The sequence below is a fragment of the Leptopilina boulardi genome, unplaced genomic scaffold, assembly GCF_019393585.1.
Source record: "Leptopilina boulardi isolate dan_hultmark-lab unplaced genomic scaffold, ZJU_Lbou_2.1 LbouV2_155, whole genome shotgun sequence".
Lineage (NCBI taxonomy): Eukaryota > Metazoa > Arthropoda > Insecta > Hymenoptera > Figitidae > Leptopilina > Leptopilina boulardi.
Window position 1 is genome coordinate 563,823 of NW_026137702.1, and position 27,339 is coordinate 591,161.

Sequence of the window (27,339 nt, forward strand, 5' to 3'; positions counted from 1 at the left end):
ATTAAAGATTTAAATAAGTATTTCATATTGTAATATTAAAATAACATTTACGTTAAGTATTATTACTTTTAAATTTTCAAAATATGTTTTATGTACAAAAAAAAAAAAAAAACAACTGCCAACTATGCCTAGCAATAGAAGAAAAATATTTCTCTGATAATAATTTATTCTACTAATTTAACTGGTCTAGTCATTTACCAAAAATTTATAATTATAATAATAATTAGATTAATTATAATACACCAAAAACGTTTTTTTTGAACGATTTTTCAATGTGATTCTTTGTTTTGTAAATGTTTAATTTTAAATAATAAAATAACTTTTGAAAATATTCTAGTGTGTCAGTTAATAAAAAAATTTAAATTAATTAATTAATTAATTAATAATAATAATATTAATAACAATAATAATAGCCAGACCTCGGATCGACTTTAAGGGGAAAAAAATCGTTTCAGTCAATTTTTAAAATTTTAATTGTATAATTTAATAAATATTTTATATCTACTAACAATTGTTATTATATATTTAAAACAAAATTTAATAATTCCTTAATAACAATAATTGCATAGGAATTTATTAAGGAAAATTTTATTTAGATAATTTTTCAAAATCATTTGCATTTTTGATTTTGTAAGCCCATATACATTGCAAAATAAATAAACAAAATTGAATTCAGAAAAATTTTAAAAATGATTAAAAAAAAATTTCATCGACTTTTTAAAAATAAAGATACTTTATGAGAAATGAGAGAATTTTTACCAAAATAATATTTTAACTTTTAAATAATTGAATTTTAGAACAACTTGATAAAAATTATTTGAATTGAAACAAATTGATTAATATTATTAAAAATTATTAATTTGCGACGAAGAATTTTAGAGAATTTAAAAAATAATTGAATTTTAAAAGAGTTACATAATTTAGAAATAATTGAATTTTAAGAGATTTTAAATTGAAATTTTTTATAAAATTGAATAGTACAAAAAAAAATTTTAGATTAATTAAATATTTACAAAATTTTAATTAAATAATTAAAGAATATTTTTAATTATTGGATGCGCTGAAGATTTATTTTTAAAGAATTACAGGCAATAATTTAATTTTAGAGAATTTTTAATTGAAAAATGTTTTAATTAATACTTTTAATTAATTGATTTCTTAAAATCAAAATAAAATAAAATTTTACAAAATTTTTCAAAACAAAAATTTTTCGTTTCTGCAATTTATAAATCTACTTTTCCGAAAATGGATTTAAAAAAACATAATTACATGTTTTTTTTAACGAAACGGATTAAATTAAATAATGCATGAGGTATTATGATAAATTAAAGACTTTTTTAAAAGTATTTAAATTTTTTTTAAAAAATGTATATTATTCATATAAGTACAATTTCACATCGATAATCTTATGTTCTATTTTCAAAAATATTAAACATGCATATATTTATATAAGGAAATTACTATTGGAAACATAATTTGGACGGAAAAAGAATTTTTATTTAATTAAATTTTTTTTTACCATATTTAGCATCAAATACAATCTTTGTTTTACATTTTTTTTTTCTACAACTGTTAAAAATACAAAGCCATATATATATATACCTATTATAATAAGAGTCTCAATAATCGCTATTTTTCAATTTTCAAAAATAAATTACAAAATATTAAATCTTATATTATTTTTTTTTTCAAATTTGATTAACTATATTTTGAAATAGATTCGGTTACAAAAAAAGTAACAGAATTTTTTTTTTTACATAAAGTTACTATTGAGGTAAGTTTTAAAATTAAAATCCTGTTTTTGTTTTCTAAATTTCTTGTTAACTGTTAAAAAATATTTCCAAAAAAATTTTCAATTTTTTCATATTTCCAAATATTACTTTAAATTACATTGTAATTCTAATAAACATTTTGCAAAAGTTTCATTAAAATCTGAAATCTAGTTGCAAATTCTGATATTTCTGATGTGAACGATTTTTTTTATGAGCCTTTTATGGAAAATAATATTCTATAAATTATTTTTTTTTTGTATTTTTTTTTTTTTTTTTGTTTTACAAAAAAGCGTTTAATGTAGTTAAAAACTTGTGTTTTTTTTGTCAACTTGTTTTTACTTAAAGCTATGTCAATTATATCAAATATATCATAACTGTGAATAAAAAGAAATACACTTATATTTTATGCGAATTATAATTACATAATAATATTTAAGAATTATATTACTATAGGAATAATTGTACCAGACGCTTGTGCAGAAGAGCGTAAAAGGAAATATTTTGTTTACCTTAGTATGAATACAACACCAAAAAATAAACAAATTTTTAAAATCTGATTATAATCTTTAAAGAGACACGGGGAAATTTTTTATTTACCCGTTACTGTTTCTTTGTGTTTTTGTTTTTTTTTTACATAACATTGATTATTTACATATCGTTTTATTACGCTTATGCTACAGAAAGTAGAAAAATATTTTCCATTTGGCATTTATAGAAAATAGAAAATTGCTAATCACTAGCAAAATACACATATTTCAGCTCACTGTATTTTTTGTTCCTTCCTTCTACGTTTTCCTGCAATGCGACATTCTTGAGCTGTAGTTTGTAGTAACATTTTTTTTCTGAATCAAGGCCTTACGTTTGATTAAGTTTGCTTAATGGTAAAATGTCTTGAGATTAAAAAAAAAATATATATTACAATTAAACAAAACGATTTCACTAATTTTCGTTGATACAAAAAAAGAAAAATTCAACTTTTTCATATAAATAATTATTTTAAGTTTATAAACTTTTGATTTATATCTAAAATTATAAACTTTAGGGAAAAATACACTTTTTTTTATTTGCAATAAATAACATTAAGAATTACTTCTTATCTAAAAAGAACAACTTTACCAAAAAAATTTAAATATAAATGAGAATTAACAATGGACTTAAAAAATTATTACATAAAAATAAAGTAAAAATTGTCCACACAAAAAAATGAAAGTGTTTTGACTGTATATACACAATGTAAGTATTTCTTCAAAAAACAAATATTTCATAAATTATACAGAATTTATGTATTTATATAGAAAAAAAAATTTTTTTTTAAACTTTAATGTTCCGTAAATGAACTTGAAAAATTATTTTAATTCTAAAAAAATGTATTAATTTCTGAAGCATTTAAAGATTCTACAGATTGGACTGATTTGAAAAATATTTAATCACGAGAAAAAAAATATATATAAAAAAATTACATATCTAGGGGGGGGGATAAAACATTTAAAATGCAATTGAAAAAACATTTTTCAAGTGAAACGAAGATTATATCTCTTCAATGTAATCAGCAGCAACGTTCACTGAGAATTTTGTCACCTTTTTATCAAACACATCATCAAGCTGAAAGAAAGCAATTTTAATAAATATTGGAATATTAATTTAAAATTAAGTTTCTGGATCATATTTTCCACATATTAGTTAATTTTTCCTTTTTTTTTAAATATATTTTTGAAGCTTTTACTGCCTTTTTCAAATTAATATTACAGGGTTGATACAAAAATATTATTTTGTTTTTCCCTGATTTTAAGTCAAAATTAAAATTTTTTTCCTTACTCTAATGAAAATATTTCAAAAGGTTTTCAATAATAGGCCTCGAATTACACAATTTTTTTTTTATTTTTTAAAATTGAATTATTAACTCGAATTATTTGCAAAATTAATTATTTTCAATAATTTAAAACAAATTTCTGACAATAATTAAGTTTTAAAGATTTTTTAATTGAAATTCTTTAAATGATTGAATTTCAGAAGATTTTAATTGAAATAAATTTTTGCAAATTTGAATTGCTGTAGTTTTTTTTAAATTTCTGTGAATAATTAAACTTTACAGAATTTTTAATTTAAAAAAAATAGTTGAATCTAAAATTGTTTCGTTACAAAAAAATGTTGAACATTATATAGAAACTTCAAAAGAATTTTTTTTTTTTTTTTATTAAAAAGAAAATACTTATAATTCAATACTTACAAGTGATTTACCGCTAATTATTTCTTCAATCTCTTCACTTATATCTTCGCTTTTTAGAACCTCTTCATTGTACAAGGTGTCTTCTCCTTTGCTTGGTGATTTTAAGGACAAATTGGATTTACTTGGCTCTTTAGAAGGACTCTGTTCATTAGCACTGCCAGAAGCAGATGAAATAAAATCTTCATCATAATTATCAGACACATCAGTCGCTGGAAATATATATATTTTTTTTTATCAAAAATCAATAAATCACCCTCTAATTAGATAATATTGTTAAAAAAAAGTGTTTTGAAATTTTCAAATTTTTTTTTAACATAGAGAAAAAAATATCTAATACTCACCAATTTGCATTAATTGCTTCAAGTCACTTATATTAGTTTTCTTACAATTTAATGGTGGTAGATCGCTAAATATAGAATTTGTTTGAGTAATTAATGGAGGTAATTCACCTAATAAAGAATCGGATTTATTTAATAATACATCAACTTTTTCAATTCTCCCATCAATAATTATCTCGTCAAAATATACACTTTTTTCAAATGGTTTTTCTAGTAGGTTTTTCTTTTTATTTTGTACATTATTTTCTATTATATTTAAAGTTTTTTGTTTAGAGGTATTTTCAGTTTGAATTGTTTTCACCTCATTTATTAAAGGTTCATTATTTATTTGAATTTCTTCAGTTAATTTAATTTGATCTAATTTTTCTTTGTTCTCGTTTAATAATTTTTCTGTACTATCAACATTATCAGTTGTTTTTGTTAATAATTTACTGTCAATTTCGTTGTATTCTGATGTATCAATTGAATCATTTGAAATATTTTTTAATTTACTGTTTAGGCTAGTATTGCAATCGATTTCAGATTTTTTCTTATCTGTTATTGTCACATTTAATGGAAATTGTGATGTTGAATCGTAATTATTTTTTTCCACTTTTTCCGATATGTCCGTATCGTTGCAATCGAGCGAGGAACTATTTTTTAATAATTTTGGAATACTAATATCAAATGTTGTATTATTTAAACGAGTTGGAATTACATCTAATTCGTTCGTTCTATTACTGTCATTATTCTATAAAAAAAAAAATTTATTACCTTATTAGCAAAAATAATTAATTAAATTTTAAAAACATAGTAATATGGAAAAAATCGTTTAAAATTAAAATTCGTTTATAAAAATAATTGTAAAATTATCCTACCTTTTGTGGAGTTATAAAGGCACCATTGATATTATTTTTTAATATTTCTCCAAGCAATGGTTCAGTGGAGCTTATGCCCAATTCTTCGGACAATTTTTTTCTTCCTACATAATTATATTCTTTTCCAAAATAAGTTTCTGGATCGTATACAGATATTGAGTAATCTAATCCAAAATACTCAAGAAATTCTCTGACTAAAGAAAATAATAATTTTCCTTCTGAACTTTGCAGGTACTGTTTTACAGTTTTATTAAGAAGAGGTTCAGGAATCTAAAAAAATTGACAATTGAAAATTGAAAATTTCTTTGAATTCAATTAAGAAATTATCAAAATTTCTAACAATAGATTTTTACCAATAAAAATAAGATTAATTAAATTTTGAAACAATTAGAGTTTAAAAAAAAAACATTTTTTCAATTATGCAATGAAATAAATTAAATTATTTTCAATTAGATATTGAATTAATTGAAAATGTTAAAATAATTTTATTTATTTTTATTTATTCAATCAAATAATTAAAATTTTTTTCAAAGTAATATTTAATTAACGCATCGAAAGAAATCGCATTTTTTTTTGTTTTTTTTGAAAAAGTCGATAAAATAATAATTTTGAACTCTAATTAAATATTTTATATTACTTATATATTTTACATTTAAAAAATATTTACTAATTAAATTTTATTTCGCACTTACCATAACAGATTCCTGTTCTTCAAGCGCCAAAAACACACTTGCTCGTAGCTCAGCCTGAAATAAAATCATGGAATTCATAGAGATCGTAAAAAATATTTTTTTTGGGGGAAATAGAGGAATGAAAATTTAAAAATAGGGGACTAATACTTTATTTTTATAAAATATTATAGAAAATAAAATTTTTATTTAAGAAAAAATTCACTCACAAATCATATGGCTAATATTGTGTAATTATTACACAGACAAATTATATTAATAAAAGAAATAAACATTCCAAATATGCAAATTGATGAATTTAATTTTTAAACTTCGAAAAAAAATATAAAAATAAACTATCATACCTATAGTTATGAAAAATGCCATAATAGTATTTATTTAATATTTATAAATTATATTTCATTACTTACACGAACTTTTGCGAGAACTCCATTGTTCTCAAGAGTTTGTACAACTAAATCTCGCAATTCAGTGTCTTCTTCCATAGAAATATTTCCGTCGACCATCGTTTTTTTTTTCTTCTCCAAATATATTACATAAAACAAAAGTACATTTACACCTTAAAAGTAATCAAAAAACATAAATATTTACTACAACCATGGCGGTTTTTCTTTCAGTGTGAATTTGTTGGTTGGATTGGATTTCCGCCGTTTCACTTGTCAGGGCAATGAATGTAAACATAAAGTTAAGTTTACATTGAAATTTATAATTGAAAACATATAATGGCGCACTCACACCTTTTTGTCTGCCTGCCTGCTTGCAGGTTACCATGGCAACGCACGGGTTTGAGTGAGACAGAAAATTTGAATATTCAAATTTTCTATCGCACTCACTCTCATGCGTTGCCATGGTAACCTGCAGGCAGCCAAAAAGGTGTGAAAGCGCCTTAATATTTTCTTTTATTAAAATTATTGCCCCAAAGGCACCTTTAGGTTTCTTATTACAGGGTTGAGAAGTTACGTGTAAGAAAAAAGGTGCATACCTTTTTGGTTTTTGGCGAGTATGCATTTTCATGGAGAATCACTGAATTTAATTGGCTCTAACAATATTCAATTTTCACTGTGAAAATGGGATATTTGTCAAAGCCAATCAAATTCAGTGATTCTCCGTGAAAATGCATCGAAAACCAAAATGATATGTAAGCACCTTAACTCTTTCAGAATGATGATACATTTGGGACGTTTTATCGTATTTGAATGAAACGAAGACAAAGTATAATGTTATTCTATCTCACTTTTTCATTTGCACAGTTTTTCAAATACATGTTATCTCTCTATTTGAATATTATTACTTTATGATTGCATATGTCAAAGAAAAGATGTACTGACCTGGGACTAGGGTGCTTAGATCATGCAGAGAGAAGAAAGTTTACTTCGATTTTTTTCAAGTGTATAACTACTGTGAACAATGTGTTATCAGTATCAATTTTTTCTATTTAAGTCACAAAAGTAACTTCCAAGTGTTATTTTTATTTTTTTTTAACTATTAAGAAAAGTCATTTGAAAAATGATATAGTAATGTAAAACAAGTGCAATTTTTGACATGTTTCTTTATAATAGTAATTGAATCTTCTTTGTCACATTCTGCTTTTTCTATATATTAATCTCGGTAACACATATTATTGGGTAAATAAATATTCCGAAGAATATTTTTTACATTTTTTTTTCATTTCCTACGTGATTAAAGAAAAAAGAAAAAAAAAACGAAACTATCAAGAATAATTCAAGTATCAAGATGGCGCATACTTTGACACCAAGCGTCAATTGTTCACTTGACGACATTGATTTAAATGCACTCAAGGTATGTATATATTATGCATTTGTAAACAAATTATGTACATATTAAAAATAACATTATTTTTATATTTCTTTGTCAAACAAAAAATAATTAAGTATAATTATCTTTTTTTTATTATAACAAATAGTGATGACTAACCTAGAACTGAAATTAATTTCTTTATATTTTTAGGATGTAAGTAGTTTAAAAAAAAAAAATATTAGTTTTCATTTTTATGAATTGAAAGTAAAGTAATATTTCTGTAAATTACTGATTACTTTTAGTCTAATGTCATCTTTAAAAAAAAATTTTTTTAAATTATTATTTGCGAAATTTATATATATTAATTTTTTACAGTTTATTATTTTTATTTCCTTATCTTTTTTTTTATGTGACTCACTAATGAATAGAAGTAAAATTTAAAAACTTATTTTTCACTAATAATAATTAAATAATATTTAATTAGATCATTATTATATTATTTATATTATATAAATAAATGATTAATTAAAAATTAATTAAGTTAACATTAATAAATTAATTTGAAAAAAAATTTATTTCTACATATAAAATGTAATTTTAAATAAAAAAAATTCTTTAAAATTTAATTATCTTAAATTTATATTTAATTTCGCTTGAAATCAGTAATGATAAAAAATTTTCGAGTAAATAATAATTGATTTGAGAAACATTTAAAATTAGATAGAATATTTTTGGTACAAATAGGTTTCTACTAAAAAAATTTCCAAAACATTACTTTTCAAAAAATTAACAAAAAATTGTTAGAGTATGTTTTTTTTTCTAAATATTGCAAAATTGAAATTATTGATTAAAAACAAAAAATTGTTTTTGAGTAAAATTTCAAAAGAAGGCTAATTTTATAGTTTTATATTAAAAATTTTGAAAAAAAAAATGCAAAAAACCGTTTTTTTTTAAAAAAATTGCAAAAAATATGTTGAAACGGTAAAATGTAAAATATTTGATTAGATAAAACATTTGAAAAAAAAATTGCATTTTTATAGTTAAGCTTAATTTTAAAAAAATTCAAATATTAATTTTTTCTTATAAAATTGTGAAAAAAAAGTATTTTCAATAAAAACTCTATACCAGTAAACAGAATTTTCATTGCAACTTGTTCTATTGTAATTGAGTTTAAGTAGAGAGAATTTTCTGAGTCATGCATTCTTAGTATCTTTCAGATACTGATGAGGAAATGCCTTTAGGTCGACCACATTAATTTCATCACTCTTGATATATATATATATATATATAAGTTATTGATTATAAAGAAAGTTGAAAAATTCTTAGGTGTACTATGGCTAATTTAAGGGATGGAAATTTTCCTTTAAGTTCATATTCAAAAGTGATTTTTTTTTGGCAATTTTAATTTAAATAGCAATATATTACACGTGACTGAAATTTTTAAATGAAATTTTATTTCATAAATTTTCTTATTAATTACAAGACTCAGAATGATTTGAAAAAAAATACCTTTATAGGGTGAAATGCAACTAATTGATTTTTTAAAAATTCCATTAGCATTTTTAACGCAAAATAATTGTAATTAATTATTAATTCATTATGATTAACAAATAAAGTATAATAATAATAGTCTTTTTGTTCCATCCAACCGTTATGTATATTAAAATTAAAACCGTTGAGACTTGAGATCATTGAGACTTAAAATTATTGAGAATGGAGAGATTTGGGACATAAGACTGTTGACATTTGAGATAATTGAGACTTAAGAATGTTGAGTCTTGAGGCAGTAGAAACTGTTGAGACTTGAGACTGATAGTACTTGAGATCATTATGACTTGATATTTGAGTTCATTGAGACTGAAGATTTATGAGTTTTGATGCTCTAGAAACTGTTGAGACTTGAGGCTGTTGAGATTTGAGACCATTGAGACTTAAGAATTTTGAGTTTTGAAGCCGTTGAAACTGATAGTGCTTGAGAATATTGAGACTTTAAACTTTTTGAGACTTGAGAAATTTGAAACTATTGGGACTTCAGACTATTGAAATTTGAGACAATTGAGACTTAAGAATGTTGAGTTTTGAGACCGTAAAAACTCTTGAGATTTAAGACTGATAGTACTTGAGACTGTTGAGATTTGAGACCATTGAGACTTAAGAATTTTGAGTTTTGAAGCCGTTGAAACTGATAGTACTTGAGAACATTGAGACTTGAGAAATTTGAGACTATTGGGACTTCAGACTGTTTGAGACTAATAGTACTTAAGATCATTATGACTTGATATTTGAGATCATTGAGACTTAAGATTTATGAGTTTTGATGCTGTAGAAACTGTTGAGACTTGATACTATTGAGATTTGAGACCATTGAGACCTAAGAATTGTAAGTTTTGAGACGATTCAAACTATTGAGACTGATAGTACTTGAGACCATTGAGACTTGAGAAATTTGAGACTATTAGGACTTGAGACTTTTGAAACCTGTTAATACGTGAGATCATTGAGACTAAAGATCGTTGAGACTTGAGGCCATTGAGACTTGAGATCGTTGAGACTTGAGACCATTGAGATTTAAGAAGTTGGAGTCTTAAGGCTGTTGAAACTGTAGTGATTTGAGACTGATAGTACTTGTGACTATTGAGATGTAATATTTTTAAGACTTGAGAAATTTGAGACTACTGAAACTTAAAAAAATTTTAAACTATTGAGAATTGAGACTTGAGTCCATTGAAATATATAAGACTGATGAGCCTTAAGACCATTTAAACTATTAATATTTGAAATAATTGAGATTTAAAACTGTTGAAACTTGAGACTGTTGAGACTTAAATCTCGAAAGTTTTGAAATTGTTTCAATTGTAACTATACAAATTTACTAAAAGTAAATAAAATCTATATGAAAAAATTAGTATAGACATAAAATTTATTTAATTTTACTTTCTTTAGGATCCTGCTGGAATTTTTGAGCTGATAGAAGTTGTTGGAAATGGAACATATGGACAGGTTTATAAAGTAAGTAATTTTATTATTCTTTTGGTAATCATTAAAATAATTAATCGTGCCTCGACGACATTCACAAGTTCTCTCGAAACCGGCTCAGACGATTATTTTAATTTTTGTGACAAAAGTTTCTATTTTGCATATATAAAATTTTAGAGGAAAAGAAAAATTTTACTGTGCAAGAATTTTTGTGTTGATTCTTGTTAAGATGGTGTTTTATATTAATTAAAAGTTTATCGTACAGATTATTCTAATATCTCAGCTTTAACTTAAAGAAAAAACGATCCGATATCCATTATATATACACTTTATTTTCCAGAATAGTTTTTCTGGAGTAGTGTAAGTGTTTCAATACACCCCGGTCTCCCCTATGCTGACTAATAATGCAGGCACTCTTGATTATAATACTCCCCCCCACTAAAAATTCCCTCTTACTGAACCCCTATAAAGTGTACTATGAGGTCCCACACAAGACGTGAGATACTGCTTTTATTACATTTATTACACCGAAAAAAAGTATTCTGAAATTAAGAATAAAATATTCTAGACTATTTTTTTTTTTAAATATTTACTCTAAAACTTTTAGTATATCTTCAACTTATAATTTTAATAATAGCCGTTGATATTCTTAAAAGAAGAAGGTATGCTGAATATATTCTAAAATTTTAAGAAAATTTTTATTATCCTTAGCACCTTTTTTAAATTTTTGGAGGCGAATATATTTGTTTCCAATGTGTTGCATTCATCTAAGAGATGAATTATGATGTACCGTCAACCGGGATAATTATACCAACAAAAATTATATTTTTTTAATCAACGCATCATTTAAATTCAGAATTAAAAATAAATTTTTGTTAACTATTGAGTTATGTTGTGTACGGCCTTCTAAATAGTTCCTATAAGTTGGCAGGGTTTCTACAAATCCCATTTTTAGTATTTTAATTCGTCATAATTTATGTTTATAGTGAGTTTTAAAGTATCATGGAAATTTTATCATTTATCACCTAGAAATCATGGAATTTTGCGAAGAGAAATTTGTAGAAACTGAAAAAGTGCGTCATGATGATCAATTTGATTGTAATGATAGTTAGAAATCGGCCGGTAAATATTTGTACTAAATATTATCGCGCGTCGATAAACATGTTACCGACCGCAGAGCACAAAGACGTAGTACCCGATTTCGCCGCACGGGCCGCATCACTCTCGTGCTACACGGAATCCGGGTGGGTCTTACCCACTTGACTAGGAGTTTTACTCCGAAAATCTTTGTAGAGAGTTTTACACTCGTTCGTCGGGTTTTACCCGTCGAACATTATATCGGTTTTATGTGTAAATAGTGTATAGTAACGAATTGTAAAAGTAATGTTTCGCGATGTAAAGTAACGTAATGTCTAGTAAAGAAATATTGTAAAGTAACGTATCAAGAGGTAAAGCAACGTAACAAATGTATAGTAAAGAAATATTGTATTCCCGCAGTTTAAAGTAAATTTTCCGTTTTATTACCGTTTGTAGATATACTTAGAGTTTTACTCTTCGTATAATTAGAACTACGAGTTTTATTCGTAGTTCACCAGAATATCGCGAATTTTTAGGCAGTATTACAATTGATTTCACGGTTCATCGCTGCGAGTAGAAGCCGATTTCGTTAATGCGCGGCTCAAATAAGCGACATTACCAGATTGATGCCAATTCTCGATTCCGCGGCTCAACGTATCGCGATAGACGCCGATAAATCGTTGTGTGAAACCAACTTCCGCGATTTATATGTACGCCTGTATATTTTTCACCTGTAAATACCGTTGTAAATAAATAATTTGTTTAAGTTTGTAATTAACCAGTAATTATCCTGTTATTATTTTTGTTGGAATCAAAATGAACCCTGTCTCGGCGAGCTAAAATATTGATTCTTACAATTACAAACGTTACATGATGAAATATTAAAAAGAATGAAGCAAGAGGGTGACATAGCGGATGAAATAGAAAAGAAGATTGAACTAATAAGTCAGGAGGTAAAAAAATTACAAGAAGGGAAAAGTGGGAAATAAAATGGAGGAAGGATTAGGAAAATATTTGGAGAAAAATGTATAGCTTGGAGAAAGAATTAAGAGAGATAGGGGTAGATAGGGAAATAGAAAAAGTAGGAAAGGAAGGAATATTAATATGGGTGGTTAAAGGAATAGATGAATAGATTATAGTAATGTAAAGATTAAATAAAGTGGGTGTAAATGGGAACGAAGCTAGTTTGGGCAGAAGGAACTGGAAACCGAAGTACTGATACTGGCGGATTTGTAGTAGTAGTAGTTGAAGTTAAGATTGCGATCAGATAAAGGGCTCTGTCGCATGGAGCAGATTAGCAGAATAGATTTAAAATCTATTCTGCTAATCTGCTTCATGTGAAAAAGCCCTAAGATTTATATGTAATTAGATTAAGAATTGTGATTTTTGTATTGGGTCTTGTGACTTAAGTACCAACACTCGTACTAGGGGACTTCGGTATAAGCTTGTTTTGGATAAGATTAGATTGGGAGACACCGGGAGTGTCGTAAAGCTCTGGATTGGTTCAAGAGATAAACTCACTAATCTGGTTAACTAGGTCACTGGGGAATCAGAAGAAATAAGGAAGCGGATTCCTTAGTCCGTAGTTAGTTTGAGACATCAATTATAGTTTCGGAATCGGTGGTAATCGGTGAAGCATCGTTAAAGGAGTAATAAAAAGATGGAATCGAAGTTGGCAGGAACTCGGGTAGGTAGACAAGCTAAGGGTTAAAACTCAAAAGGAGCTTTGCTGTTGATCTCCTAAAACTTAATAAGATCCAAGTTAAAACTGTTGTTCGTTTGCACACGGGACATGGCTTACTCAAATACTATTAGCACAAAGTAGGTGGACAGGTTTCATCTAGGTTCAGATTATGTGATTCGAATGAGGAATCATCGTTATATTCTGCGGAATAATTATAATAGAATCACCGATTATAATTCAAGATTTATAATAATTGTGTCGTTTTATATGAATTGTTTTATTAATATTGTGAACAAATTGAACGAGAAAATTATTGGATTATCGCAAATAATAATTTCGAGTACCAATTGTGTCGTTTTATATGAATTAATAGAAAATCGAAAGAAAATTTCGTAGATAGTGAAGAGGTTTAATTAATTCTTCTTTTTGTTTTATTTTTCAGGGACGTCATACAAAAACAGGACAACTGGCAGCTATAAAAGTGATGGATGTTACTGAGGTAAAATTTAAAAATAAACTTGAGTATATTTTAAATGATTAATAATAATTGATTCACGGTACAATTTATTTATTTTTCTATCCTGAATTTTTAATTTTTAAAATTATTTCAGGATGAAGAAGAAGAAATAAAGTTGGAGATTAACGTTCTCAAAAGGGTGAGTATAGTCAAGAATAAATTAAAAACAAATAATAATCACGGTCTTTACTTCTAATTAGTTTGCTGTAATTTTTCGATATAGCAATTAAAAGATAAAATAAATAAATTTTACAATAAAATTTACTGTTAAATAATTATTATAATATATTTTTTTTAGCAGAATTTAAATTCTATTTTCAAAGAGGATTCGCAATATTCGAAATTGTAAATATGGAGAAGCAAGTCCCCACCCCCCAACATGTATTTTTAAGGAGTTTTTAAAATGTTTAAAATTTTTCTTGGTGGCATTAAATAATTAATCTATCGGAGGAAATTAATTGAATTTTGACAAATTTTCTAAACATTTTTTTTACAGTACTCTAATCATAGAAACATAGCAACATATTATGGTGCTTTTGTAAAGAAGTCACCACCAGGCAAAGACGATCAATTATGGCTTGTAATGGAATATTGTGGAGCTGGATCCGTAACGGATCTGGTAAAATCAACCAAAGGACAAAGCTTAAAAGAAGAATGGATTGCATATATATCAAGGGAAATATTAAGAGGTCTTAGCTATCTTCACAGTAATAAGGTCATTCATAGGGACATAAAAGGACAAAATGTTTTACTAACTGATAATGCTGAGGTCAAATTAGGTACAATATAAATAAAAATTTTTATTAATCCGATCTGAGAAATATTTTTTTTTCTAACTGTATAATATATTTTCCAGTTGATTTTGGTGTAAGCGCACAATTGGACAGAACAATTGGCCGCAGAAATACATTTATTGGAACGCCATACTGGATGGCACCTGAAGTTATTGCTTGTGATGAAAATCCAGATGCAACATATGATAATAGAAGTGATCTTTGGTCTCTTGGAATTACAGCATTAGAAATGGCAGAATCTCAGCCTCCTCTTTGTGATTTACATCCAATGCGCGTAAGTATAAAAAAATAAATAATTATATTTTTGTATACAAACAATTAAAATAATTATTTTCCACAGGCTCTTTTCTTGATACCAAGAAATCCACCACCAAGACTTAAATCAAAGAAATGGGCAAAAAAATTCCATGGATTTATAGAAACTGTTCTTGTTAAAGATTATCATCAACGTCCATACACTGAACAACTTTTGAAACATCCATTTATTCGTGATCAGCCAACAGAAAGACAAGTGAGAATACAACTTAAAGATCACATAGATCGTTGTAAAAAACGTAAACAGGAGAAAGGTATTATATTTATTAAAAAAAAATAAATATTTTAGTTTAAATTTTTTTATTATTAATTGAAAAATTTAATCATTATAGAACGAGATGATTATCGATATAGTGGAAGTGAAAATGAAGAGGATGAACCAGCTTTAGCTGGTGAACCATCTTCAATTGTTCAAGCACCTGGCGGTGATACACTTCGTCGTAATTTCCAACAAATTCAAGAAGGTAGAACTTTAACACAAGAAATTAGTACTCCAATGCCAGCCATAAAGGATAATAAACAATGTGGAAATAAAAATGCTAAAGAAATACCAGAACCTGGACCACCATCTAGACCGACAATACCTCACAGACTTATTGGTATTTATTGTTTGAAAATTTTCTAGCAATAAGACACAAAACAAATTTTATTAAATAATGGATATCCTAAACAATTCATCACAAGTAATATTAAAAATATAAAAAAAAAAATATAAGGAAATTAACTAATGGAGTATTATTATCTTAGTACAAAAAACAGCGATAAATTTGAGACCCTTTTCAATAGCTTCCAGGTACCGGTACGTTTACCTTAGTAAATTAGGAAAAAATTTAAAGAAATAAATACTGGAGATTTTGTGTAGAAAATAGATGATGATCTTTGAATTCCAAGTTTTCAAAAATTCATAGAATATTTCAAATTTTTTGAATAGTTGTACCAGATCCACAACCACCTTGTCGACCTTTACCTCCTACACCACGTGATGAGCCTCGTCAATCGCATAAAGTTTCTACACCGCCTTCAAATCATCAATCCTCTTCAGCAGGAGGCAATATAATTTCTTCTGGTCAAGCAGTATCGCAAAGAAACAGTCATATATTTAAGCCTACGGTAAGTAATTACCTTTTTTTTTTGCTAATAATAAGTAATTATTTTAATCAACAATTGAAAATATTTTTTTTTTTCTTACAGGCAGTGTCAATTGAAAGTGACAGTGATGATGATGTTGAAGAAAATAGTGGAATTAATATAAGAAACGATGGGACGTTACTCGCCAGTGATCCGCCAAAACCTCTGTAAGTTTTCTTTCACCTAATATGAGTAAATTAATTTTGAATTATATTAAATAAAGGAAGTCAATAAATAACGTTATTTATTAGCTTAACATTTTGGCAGCAGCCAAAACTAGAAAGATCCTTTAATTAATAATAAAAAAAAAAATTACTAAAAATTATGAAGAAGAAAACATAAAATATTAAATAATATTCTTTTATTTTTCAGACCAACGTCGGAATCATCATCGACTTCTTCCCATAATGCTTACAATTCACATCATGAAGGTAATTTCATTGACCTGTATTCACAATACCAATTTATTAATTAAATAAATAATTTATTAAATTAATTATTTATTAATTTTTGATTAATTTTTATTAGTCATTAAATAATCAAATTAAACTTTCGCTTAGGTGGAGCACCAAATCGTCCATTACCTCCAACTCCAGACGAAGAAGAATCAGGAGATCGTACACTAGTCATGAAAAGGGTAATTATTTCAATTTGAAAAATGTTTTTTTTTTTTGAAAACATTAGAAAATTATATTGAAAAGGGTTTATTTTCGTTGGAATAGAAATCAAAAAAAGTTTCAATTCAAATACTATTTATACCGTATGTTATTTGATTTAAAAATTTTAATTAGCTTTCGTGTTTTTGTGCGCTAATCTAGTTAGATTTCATGATTAAAATACAATCAAGCGAATAATTTACAATGTTAAATTTTTTTTTATTTTTTTTTTATTACTATTTATATTATTTTACAGAACCGCGAAGGAGATCGCATGAGAGCAGGTTCTGATTTTCAAAGATCAGAATCATCTCCTGGATCTAGACCGTGTTCTGTTTTACCTGATCTTTTAACTTCATCGCCAAGCCAACGTCAGGATAAATCTACAAGTGAAGAGGTGATTTTTTTTAATTTTATAAAAACATGTTTCAAATTTCACTTCTTATAATTAAGAATTTTTATTTAGTCGAACAGATTCTTTAGTTCATCAAATTTTCAACTTAATATAATTTCTATTTAACAGAATTTCTATTTTCCAAAATTTTCAAAGTTTTAATTTAATCTAATTTTCATTTAGCAGAATAACTTAACATCATTTTGATAAAGAATTTTTGTTTAACAGAACTTTTATTCAGTCAAATTAAAATTATGTTAAGTTATTCTGCTAAATGAGAATTAAATTAAAGAACAAATATTATGTTAATTAAAAATTATGTATTATGGAAATTTTGCAGAATATAAATTCTGTTAAAATGGTAATTATATTAATAGAAAATTCGGACAATTAGAAAATCTGTTTTATAAAAGACTTAATAAAAATTTCTTTAATTATGAATTCAGTTAAATAAAAATTCAATTAAATATAAATTCTATTTTATAAAATTCGGTAACATAATTCGAGTTTATTAATTTCGAGACCGTAGAAATTCCAACAAATTTAGTGTGGGGAATATTCATGCGTTCCTTTATAATTTACCTTAACGTAACATAAAAATATGATGGACACACAACTTTTATTTTTCTGTTTTAGTATCGACAAGCAGTGAAGTCACCACCATTAGCGCTTCAACAAAAGCAACGCTCTTTTCTTACTTTTGGTTTTGGTGCGGGACCGGCTAGAAGAGAATCGCACGTAAATGTGAATGTGACGCCCACTAGTCATGATTTAGCATCCGATACACCAGAGATTCGAAAGTATAAAAAACGATTTAATAGCGAAATTCTTTGTGCTGCTTTATGGGGTAAGTTTTGTGGGATCAAAATAACGAAATTTGATTTTAAAACAATTTTTAAAAATAACTAATATTTTTTTTTTATTTAATTTTTGTTCATTGCATATAATAATAATAATAATAGTTAACAAAAATTTGAAAGCAAAATAATACTAAATAAAAAAATAAAACAAATTAAAAATTAAAACAATTCAATACTAATATTCACATTGTTTTAATTATTAGATAGATTATTTTTATTTTAGGTGTCAATTTACTTATTGGAACAGAAAATGGTCTTATGTTATTGGATAGAAGTGGACAAGGAAAAGTTTATCAATTAATTAGTAGAAGGCGTTTTCAACAAATGGAAGTTTTAGAAGGACAAAATATTTTGGTTACTATTAGTGGTAAAAAAAATAGAGTACGAGTTTATTATTTGTCCTGGTTAAAGAGTAAAATTTTACGAACTGATGGACACAGTGATGTAAGTATTAATGAATTAAGAATATTTTTTAATTGTGTTATCATATAATTGAGGAAATTAAGAGAATTTAATGAAAAAATTGAAAATAATTGTTTGTCTCCTGGAAAATGAAACTAGATGATATTTTTTATCGTAAGTAGTAAGTAGGATGTATTGATATTTAAAAAAAAAATATTAAATACTTTTAGCAAGTTGAACGTCGCAATGGATGGATTAATGTTGGAGATCTTCAAGGGGCTGTTCATTTTAAAATCGTAAAATACGAAAGAATAAAGTTTCTTGTCATTGCTTTAAAAGATTCTATAGAAATCTACGCCTGGGCACCAAAACCGTATCATAAGTTTATGGCATTTAAATCATTTGGTGAACTTGCTCACCGACCGCTTCTTGTTGATTTAACCGTAGAAGAAGGAACAAGATTAAAAGTTATATACGGTAGTGCTGATGGTTTTCATGCTGTAGATTTAGATTCAGCAACTGTGTATGATATATATCTACCCAAGCATGTAAGTTTATTATAAATTATAATTTTTAAAAAAAAATTTCTATTCAAATTCATTAATATAATTTTTGTTTGAAATTTTGTAGACTCAGGGACCAATTTGTCCACACTGTATTGTGGCATTACCCAATAGCAACGGTATGCAATTACTTTTATGTTATGATAACGAAGGTGTTTATGTGAATACATATGGAAGAGTTTCAAAGACAATGGTATTGCAATGGGGAGAAATGCCCACAAGTGTTGCATACATTGGCACTGGACAGATCATGGGTTGGGGCAATAAAGCTATTGAGATAAGAAGTGTCGAAAGTGGTCATCTCGATGGCGTCTTTATGCACAAAAAAGCTCAGCGGCTCAAATTTCTTTGTGAACGTAATGATAAGGTAAATTTAATATGTTAAAAAAAACAATTGAAAATAAAAAAAAAAAAATATGTTCTCTATTTATAATAAAAATTACAATATTTCGAAATTTGTTTCTAACTAAAATGAAAATTAATTTATTTTACATTTTTAGGTATTCTTCTCATCAGCTAAAGGTGGCAGTTCGTGTCAAATATATTTTATGACCTTAAATAAACCTGGTATGGCTAACTGGTGATTATAAAGAGAACTGCAAACGAGTTTTTATTATCAACAACATACGTATCGATTAAAGTACATAAAAATATTGTTATGTTGCCTAAGAAGATACATTTTTAGAGAGAAAAAAAAAAGAAGCTCAGTTACTCTTCACTGCCACCATGAAAAAACATCTAGAAGTGTGTGTTCATTGCTATAAAAATAACAAAAAATAATTTAAATTATAAAATAAAACAATGTAAAATTGTGTTTCATGTTATTTTGGCAATTTGCTCCAATGTCATTGAAAAAAAATATGAGCGTAGTTTTGAAAAGATTTACGATTTCTGTATTGAAATATCTATTTACATCACTGTTTTTATATAATCTAAATATTGTATTGTTTTGTTAAGCAATTTTATATTATAAAAAAAAAGGATTTTCATTTTTTTTTTATTATGAATAATCGTCATATGAATTTTATATTTAGAACAATTTATATATCTTTAATTTTTTACAATTTTTTACTTTTCTAACTTTTACTCAAATTTTAAAAACAAAATGCTACGTAAACATGCTGGTGTTCTGGAATTGTACATTTATCCTAGAGTGCTAGAAAATGCCAAAATTTTTAAAAATTTATTATTCAGAATATTCAAAACAATTTTATAATTAATTACAAATAAATTGTAATAATTGAAAATCAGTATTTTACCTTTTTTTACATGAGAGAAGAAATTATTTATTGAAGTTTTTAAAATTAATAATATAGTTTTTTTGGTTAACAAATTTAACAACTTTAAAATCTATTTTGTTTTTATTGGAAATAATTTTTTTGAAAATAAATTTTTTTATTAATAAAATAAATTATATTATTAATTTTAACATTCCTAATGATTTTTTAAAATTTATTTACAGTTGTCCTGATTGGGTATTTTACAATCAACACATTACTTAATTGAAAGCATGTGATAGTTATTATTTCACAAGTTTTTATAATAAAAATATATTATTGTGTTGAATTTTTCGAACTGTGTTATGAATTTAATAATAATTTTTGGAGGCCTTTCACAGTTATGATGTTTGATTATTGATACAGTTTGTGGTTTAAAATTTACTATAATATTTCGGCTATTTAGCCCTCCAAAAATTATTATTAAAATATATTATTATTAGTGTTTTTTCTAATTCATCGGATAAAAAAAAGTGAATGTTTTTACTGAAATAATTTCAAATTTAGAAAGTTATGAAAAATTAAAAAATAAAAAAATTTTTATTATTGGTGTTTTTTCTAACTCAATACATAAGAATAAATAAATGTTTTTATTGAAACTATATCAAATTTAAATCATACGTAGAATTTACTATTAGCCAAATTTTTATTTTTCCAAATTTATTAAAAAATTTCTTTCGATAATTTTAATATTTCTTTTAAAAAAATTCCTAGTTAATCTCGAAAATTTTTCCAAAATGTTTTTAGTGTAGCTCAGCATCCGCTAGACCAATCTAAAAAAGCGAAATACATTTTTTGATCGAAACTTTTTCCCTATTTTAATGGCGGTATTCCGGACAAGTTATCTCGCGAATTTAATTTTTCGAAAATTTTTCCCCCAATTTTTTTAATTGTAGCTCATCATCCGCTGGACCAATCTAAAGGTGCGCCATACATTTTTTGTTCGAGACTCCCGGGTTAAGTCTTTGGCGGTATTTCCGATCAATTAACTCGCAAATTTAATTTTTCAAAATTTTTTAAAAAATTTATCTCAGTGTAGCTCAGCATCCGCTAAACCAATCAAAAAGTGCGCCATACATTTTTTGTTCGAGACTCCCGGGTTAAGACTTTGGCGGTATTCCCGATCAATTATCTCGCAAATTTAATTTTTCGAAATTATTTAAAAAATTTATCTCAGTGTAGCTCAGCATCCGCTGGACCAATCAAAAAGTGCACCATACATTTTTTGTTCAAGACTCCCGGGTTAAGACTTTGGCGGTATTCCCGATTAATTATGTCGCAAATTTAATTTTTCGAAATTTTTTAAAAAATTTATCAGAGTGTAGCTCAGCATCCGCTGGACCAATCAAAAAGTGCGCCATACATTTTTTGTTCGAGACTCCCGGGTTAAGACTTTGGCGGTATTCCCGATCAATAATCTCGCGAATTTAATTTTTCGAAAATTTTTCCAAAATGTTTTTTAGTGTAGCTCAGCATCCGCTGGACCAATCAAAAAGTGCGCCATACATTTTTTGATCGAAACTTTTTCCCTATTTTAATGGCGGTATTCCGGAGAAGTTATCTCGCGAATATAATTTTTCGTAAATTTTTCCAAAACGTTTTTTAGTGTAGCTCAGCATCCGCTGGACCAATCTAAACGTGCGCCATACATTTTTTGTTCGGAACTTTTTGACTATTTTTTTAGCGGTATTCTTGAACGATTATCTCGCGAATTTAATTTTTCGAAAATTTTTCCAAAATGTTTTTTAGTGTAGCTCAGCATCCGCTGGACCAATCAAAAAGTGCGCCATACATTTTTTGTTCGCTACTTTTTGTTAAAGACTTTGGCAGTATTCCCGAACGATTATCTCGCAAATTTAATTTTTCGAATATTTTTCCAAAATGTTTTTGTGCGTAGCTCAGCATCCGGTGGACCAATCTAAAAGTGCGCCATACATTTTTTGTTCAGAACTTTCTTCTAATGACTTTGGCGGTATTCAGGAAGGAATATCTCGCACATTCAGTTTTTCTAAATTTTTTCCAAATTTGTTTTCTAGTGTAGCTCAGCATCCGCTGGACCAATCGAAAAGTTCGACATACATTTTTTGTTCGCTACTTTTTGCTAAAGACTTTGGCGGTATTCCCGAGTCATTATCTGGCAAATTTTTTTTTTCGAAAATTTTTTCCCATTTTTAGTGAGTGTAGCTCAGCATCCGTTGGACCAATCAAAAAGTGCGCCATACATTTTTTTTTCGAGACTCCCGGGTTAAGACTTTGGCGGTATTCCCGATTAATTATCTCGCAAATTTAATTTTTCAAAATTTTTTAAAAAATTTATCTGAGTGTAGCTCAGCATCTGCTGGACCAATCAAAAAGTGCGCCATACATTTTTTGTTCGAGACTCCCGGGTTAAGACTTTGGAGGTATTCCCGATCAATTATCTCGCAAATTTAAGTTTTCGAAATTTTTTAAAAATTTTTTTTAGTGTAGCTCAGCATCCGCTGGACCAATCAAAAAGTGCGCCATACATTTTTTGTTCGAGACTCCCGGGTTAAGACTTTGGCGGTATTCCCGATCAATTATCTCGCAAATTTAATTTTCCGAATTTTTTAAAAAAATTTATCTGAGTGTAGCTCAGCATCCGCTGGACCAATCAAAAAGTGCGCTATACATTTTTTGTTCGCTACTTTTTGCTAAAGACTTTGGCAGTATTCCCCAACGATTATCTCGCAAATTTAATTTTTCGAATATTTTTCCAAAATGTTTTTGTGCGTAGCTCAGCATCCGCTGGACCAATCTAAAAGTGCGCCATACATTTTTTGTTCAGAACTTTCTTCTAATGACTTTGGCGGTATTCAGGAAGGAATATCTCGCACATTCAATTTTTCTAAATTTTTTCCAAATTTGTTTTCTAGTGTAGCTCAGCATCCGCTGGACCAATCGAAAAGTGCGCCATACATTTTTTGTTCGCTACTTTTTGCTAAAGACTTTGGCGGTATTCCCGAGTCATTATCTGGCAAATTTTTTTTTTCGAAAATTTTTTCCCATTTTTAGTGAGTGTAGCTCAGCATCCGTTGGACCAATCAAAAAGTGCGCCATACATTTTTTTTTCGAGACTTTTTGCTCAATTTTTTGGCATTATTCCCGAGACATTATCTCGCGAATTTAATTTTTCGAAAATGTTTTTTAGTGTAGCTCAGCATCCGCTGGACCAATCAAAAAGTTCGCCATACATTTTTTGTTCGAGACTCCCGGGTTAAGACTTTGGCGGTATTCCCGATCAATTATCTCGCAAATTTAATTTTTCGAAATTATTTAAAAAATTTATCTCAGTGTAGCTCAGCATCCGCTGGACCAATCAAAAAGTGCACCATACATTTTTTGTTCGAGACTCCCGGGTTAAGACTCTGGCGGTATTCCCGATCAATTATCTCGCAAATTTAATTTTTCGAAATTATTTAAAAAATTTATCTCAGTGTAGCTCAGCATCCGCTGGACCAATCAAAAAGTGCACCATACATTTTTTGTTCAAGACTCCCGGGTTAATACTTTGGCGGTATTCCCGATTAATTATCTCGCAAATTTAATTTTTCAAAATTTTTTAAAAAATTTATCTCAGTGTAGCTTAGCATCCGCTGGACCAATCAAAAAGTGCGCCATACATTTTTTGTTCGAGACTCCCGGGTTAAGACTTTGGCGGTATTCCCGATCAATTATCTCGCAAATTTAATTTTTCGAAATTTTTTAAAAAATTTATCTGAGTGTAGCTCAGCATCTGCTGGACCAATCAAAAAATGCGCCATACATTTTTTGTTCGAGACTCCCGGGTTAAGACTTTGGCGGTATTCCCGATTAATTATCTCGCAAATTTAATTTTTCAAAATTTTTTAAAAAATTTATCTCAGTGTAGCTTAGCATCCGCTGGACCAATCAAAAAGTGCGCCATACATTTTTTGTTCGAGACTCCCGGGTTAAGACTTTGGCGTTATTCCCGATCAATAATCTCGCGAATTTAATTTTTCGAAAATTTTTCCAAAATGTTTTTTAGTGTAGCTCAGCATCCGCTGGACCAATCAAAAAGTGCGCCATACATTTTTTGTTCGAGACTTTTTGCTCAATTTTTTGGCATTATTCCCGAGTCATTATCTGGCAAATTTTTTTTTTCTAAAATTTTTTCCCATTTTTAGTGAGTGTAGCTCAGCATCCGCTGGACCAATCAAAATGTGCGCCATACATTTTTTGTTCGAGACTCCCGGGTTAAAACTTTGGCGGTATTCCCGATCAATTATCTCGCAAATTTAAATTTTTATAATTTTTTAAAAAATTTATCTGAGTGTAGCTCAGCATCCGCTGGACCAATCAAAAAGTGCGCCATACATTTTTTGTTCGAGACTCCCGGGTTAAGACTTTGGCGTTATTCCCGATCAATAATCTCGCGAATTTAATTTTTCGAAAATTTTTCCAAAATGTTTTTTAGTGTAGCTCAGCATCCGCTGGACCAATCAAAAAGTGCGCCATACATTTTTTGTTCCAGACTTTTTGCTCAATTTTTTGGCATTATTCCCGAGTCATTATCTGGCAAATTTTTTTTTTTTCGAATATTTTTTCCTATTTTTAGTGAGTGTAGCTCAGCATCTGCTGGACCAATCAAAAAGTTCGCCATACATTTTTTGTTCGAGACTCCCGGGTTAAGACTTTGGCGGTATTCCTGATCAATTATCTCGCAAATTTAATTTTTCGAAATTATTTAAAAAATTTATCTCAGTGTAGCTCAGCATCCGCTGGACCAATCAAAAAGTGCACCATACATTTTTTGTTCAAGACTCCCGGGTTAAGACTTTAGCGGTATTCCCAATTAATTATCTCGCAAATTTAATTTTTCAAAATTATTTAAAAAATTTATCTCAGTGTAGCTCAGCATCCGCTGGACCAATCAAAAAGTGCACCATACATTTTTTGTTCAAGACTCCCGGGTTAATACTTTGGCGGTATTCCCGATTAATTATCTCGCAAATTTAATTTTTCAAAATTTTTTAAAAAATTTATCTGAGTGTAGCTCAGCATCTGCTGGACCAATCAAAAAGTTCGCCATACATTTTTTGTTCGAGACTCCCGGGTTAAGACTTTGGCGGTATTCCTGATCAATTATCTCGCAAATTTAATTTTTCGAAATTATTTAAAAAATTTATCTCAGTGTAGCTCAGCATCCGCTGGACCAATCAAAAAGTGCACCATACATTTTTTGTTCAAGACTCCCGGGTTAAGACTTTGGCGGTATTCCCAATTAATTATCTCGCAAATTTAATTTTTCAAAATTTTTTAAAAAATTTATCTCAGTGTAGCTTAGCATCCGCTGGACCAATCAAAAAGTGCGCCATACATTTTTTGTTCGAGACTCCCGGGTTAAGACTTTGGCGGTATTCCCGATCAATTATCTCGCAAATTTAATTTTTCGAAATTTTTTAAAAAATTTATCTGAGTGTAGCTCAGCATCTGCTGGACCAATCAAAAAATGCGCCATACATTTTTTGTTCGAGACTCCCGGGTTAAGACTTTGGCGGTATTCCCGATTAATTATCTCGCAAATTTAATTTTTCAAAATTTTTTAAAAAATTTATCTCAGTGTAGCTTAGCATCCGCTGGACCAATCAAAAAGTGCGCCATACATTTTTTGTTCGAGACTCCCGGGTTAAGACTTTGGCGTTATTCCCGATCAATAATCTCGCGAATTTAATTTTTCGAAAATTTTTCCAAAATGTTTTTTAGTGTAGCTCAGCATCCGCTGGACCAATCAAAAAGTGCGCCATACATTTTTTGTTCGAGACTTTTTGCTCAATTTTTTGGCATTATTCCCGAGTCATTATCTGGCAAATTTTTTTTTTCTAAAATTTTTTCCCATTTTTAGTGAGTGTAGCTCAGCATCCGCTGGACCAATCAAAATGTGCGCCATACATTTTTTGTTCGAGACTCCCGGGTTAAAACTTTGGCGGTATTCCCGATCAATTATCTCGCAAATTTAAATTTTTATAATTTTTTAAAAAATTTATCTGAGTGTAGCTCAGCATCCGCTGGACCAATCAAAAAGTGCGCCATACATTTTTTGTTCGAGACTCCCGGGTTAAGACTTTGGCGTTATTCCCGATCAATAATCTCGCGAATTTAATTTTTCGAAAATTTTTCCAAAATGTTTTTTAGTGTAGCTCAGCATCCGCTGGACCAATCAAAAAGTGCGCCATACATTTTTTGTTCCAGACTTTTTGCTCAATTTTTTGGCATTATTCCCGAGTCATTATCTGGCAAATTTTTTTTTTTTCGAATATTTTTTCCTATTTTTAGTGAGTGTAGCTCAGCATCTGCTGGACCAATCAAAAAGTTCGCCATACATTTTTTGTTCGAGACTCCCGGGTTAAGACTTTGGCGGTATTCCCGATTAATTATCTCGCAAATTTAATTTTTCAAAATTTTTTAAAAAATTTATCTGAGTGTAGCTTAGCATCCGCTGGACCAATCAAAAAGTGCGCCATACATTTTTCGTTTGAGACTCCCGGGTTAAGACTTTGGGGGTATTCCCGATTAATTATCTCGCAAATTTAATTTTTCAAAATTTTTTAAAAAATTTATCTTAGTGTAGCTCAGCATCCGCTGGACCAATCAAAAAGTACGCCATACATTTTTTGTTCGAGACTTTTTGCTCAATTTTTTGGCATTATTCCCGAGACATTATCTCGCGAATTTAATTTTTCGAAAATTTTTCCAAAATGTTTTTTAGTGTAGCTCAGCATCCGCTGGACCAATCAAAAAGTGCGCCATACATTTTTTGTTTGAAACTTTTTGCTCATTTTATTGGTGGTATTTCGGATAGAGCTGTGCAATGTTTGAATCGAATTGTATTTTGTTCGGTTTTTAATGACCCTGACTCGAATTTTGAACTTTCGACATTCTAACTGGACTTACTGGGATGTCGGATTTTCGACATTCGAACTGGGCTGACTCGGATGTCGAATTTTTGTAATTCTAACTGGGCTCGAATGTAAATTTATTTCTTTTTATATAAAGGGTAATTAAAAACAAATGAA

At 27.9% G+C, this 27,339-nt stretch overlaps 2 protein-coding genes across 2 annotated transcripts; one reads left to right on the forward strand and one right to left on the reverse strand.

Moving 5' to 3' along the window:
• Positions 1-2,153: 2,153 nt before the first annotated feature.
• Positions 2,154-6,555, reverse strand: LOC127276886 (uncharacterized). The gene is made up of 6 exons (XM_051297576.1): positions 6,294-6,555; positions 5,887-5,940; positions 5,195-5,464; positions 4,341-5,067; positions 4,000-4,208; positions 2,154-3,374 (listed from the first exon to the last, which is right to left on the reverse strand). The coding sequence occupies exons 1-6, from the start codon at positions 6,387-6,389 to the stop codon at positions 3,300-3,302; spliced, it is 1,431 nt and encodes a 476-aa protein (XP_051153533.1). The 5' UTR covers positions 6,390-6,555; the 3' UTR covers positions 2,154-3,299.
• Positions 6,556-7,189: 634 nt separating this feature from the next.
• LOC127276875 (traf2 and NCK-interacting protein kinase) lies at positions 7,190-20,254 on the forward strand. The gene is made up of 18 exons (XM_051297564.1): positions 7,190-7,683; positions 10,585-10,650; positions 13,821-13,877; positions 13,990-14,034; positions 14,392-14,674; positions 14,752-14,963; positions 15,030-15,258; positions 15,337-15,603; positions 15,936-16,114; positions 16,196-16,299; positions 16,505-16,563; positions 16,693-16,769; positions 17,045-17,185; positions 17,819-18,029; positions 18,266-18,486; positions 18,675-18,992; positions 19,075-19,374; positions 19,508-20,254. Exons 1-18 carry the CDS (start codon positions 7,618-7,620, stop codon positions 19,589-19,591), a joined length of 2,919 nt encoding a protein of 972 aa, XP_051153521.1. The 5' UTR covers positions 7,190-7,617; the 3' UTR covers positions 19,592-20,254.
• The last annotated feature ends 7,085 nt before the right edge of the window (positions 20,255-27,339 follow it).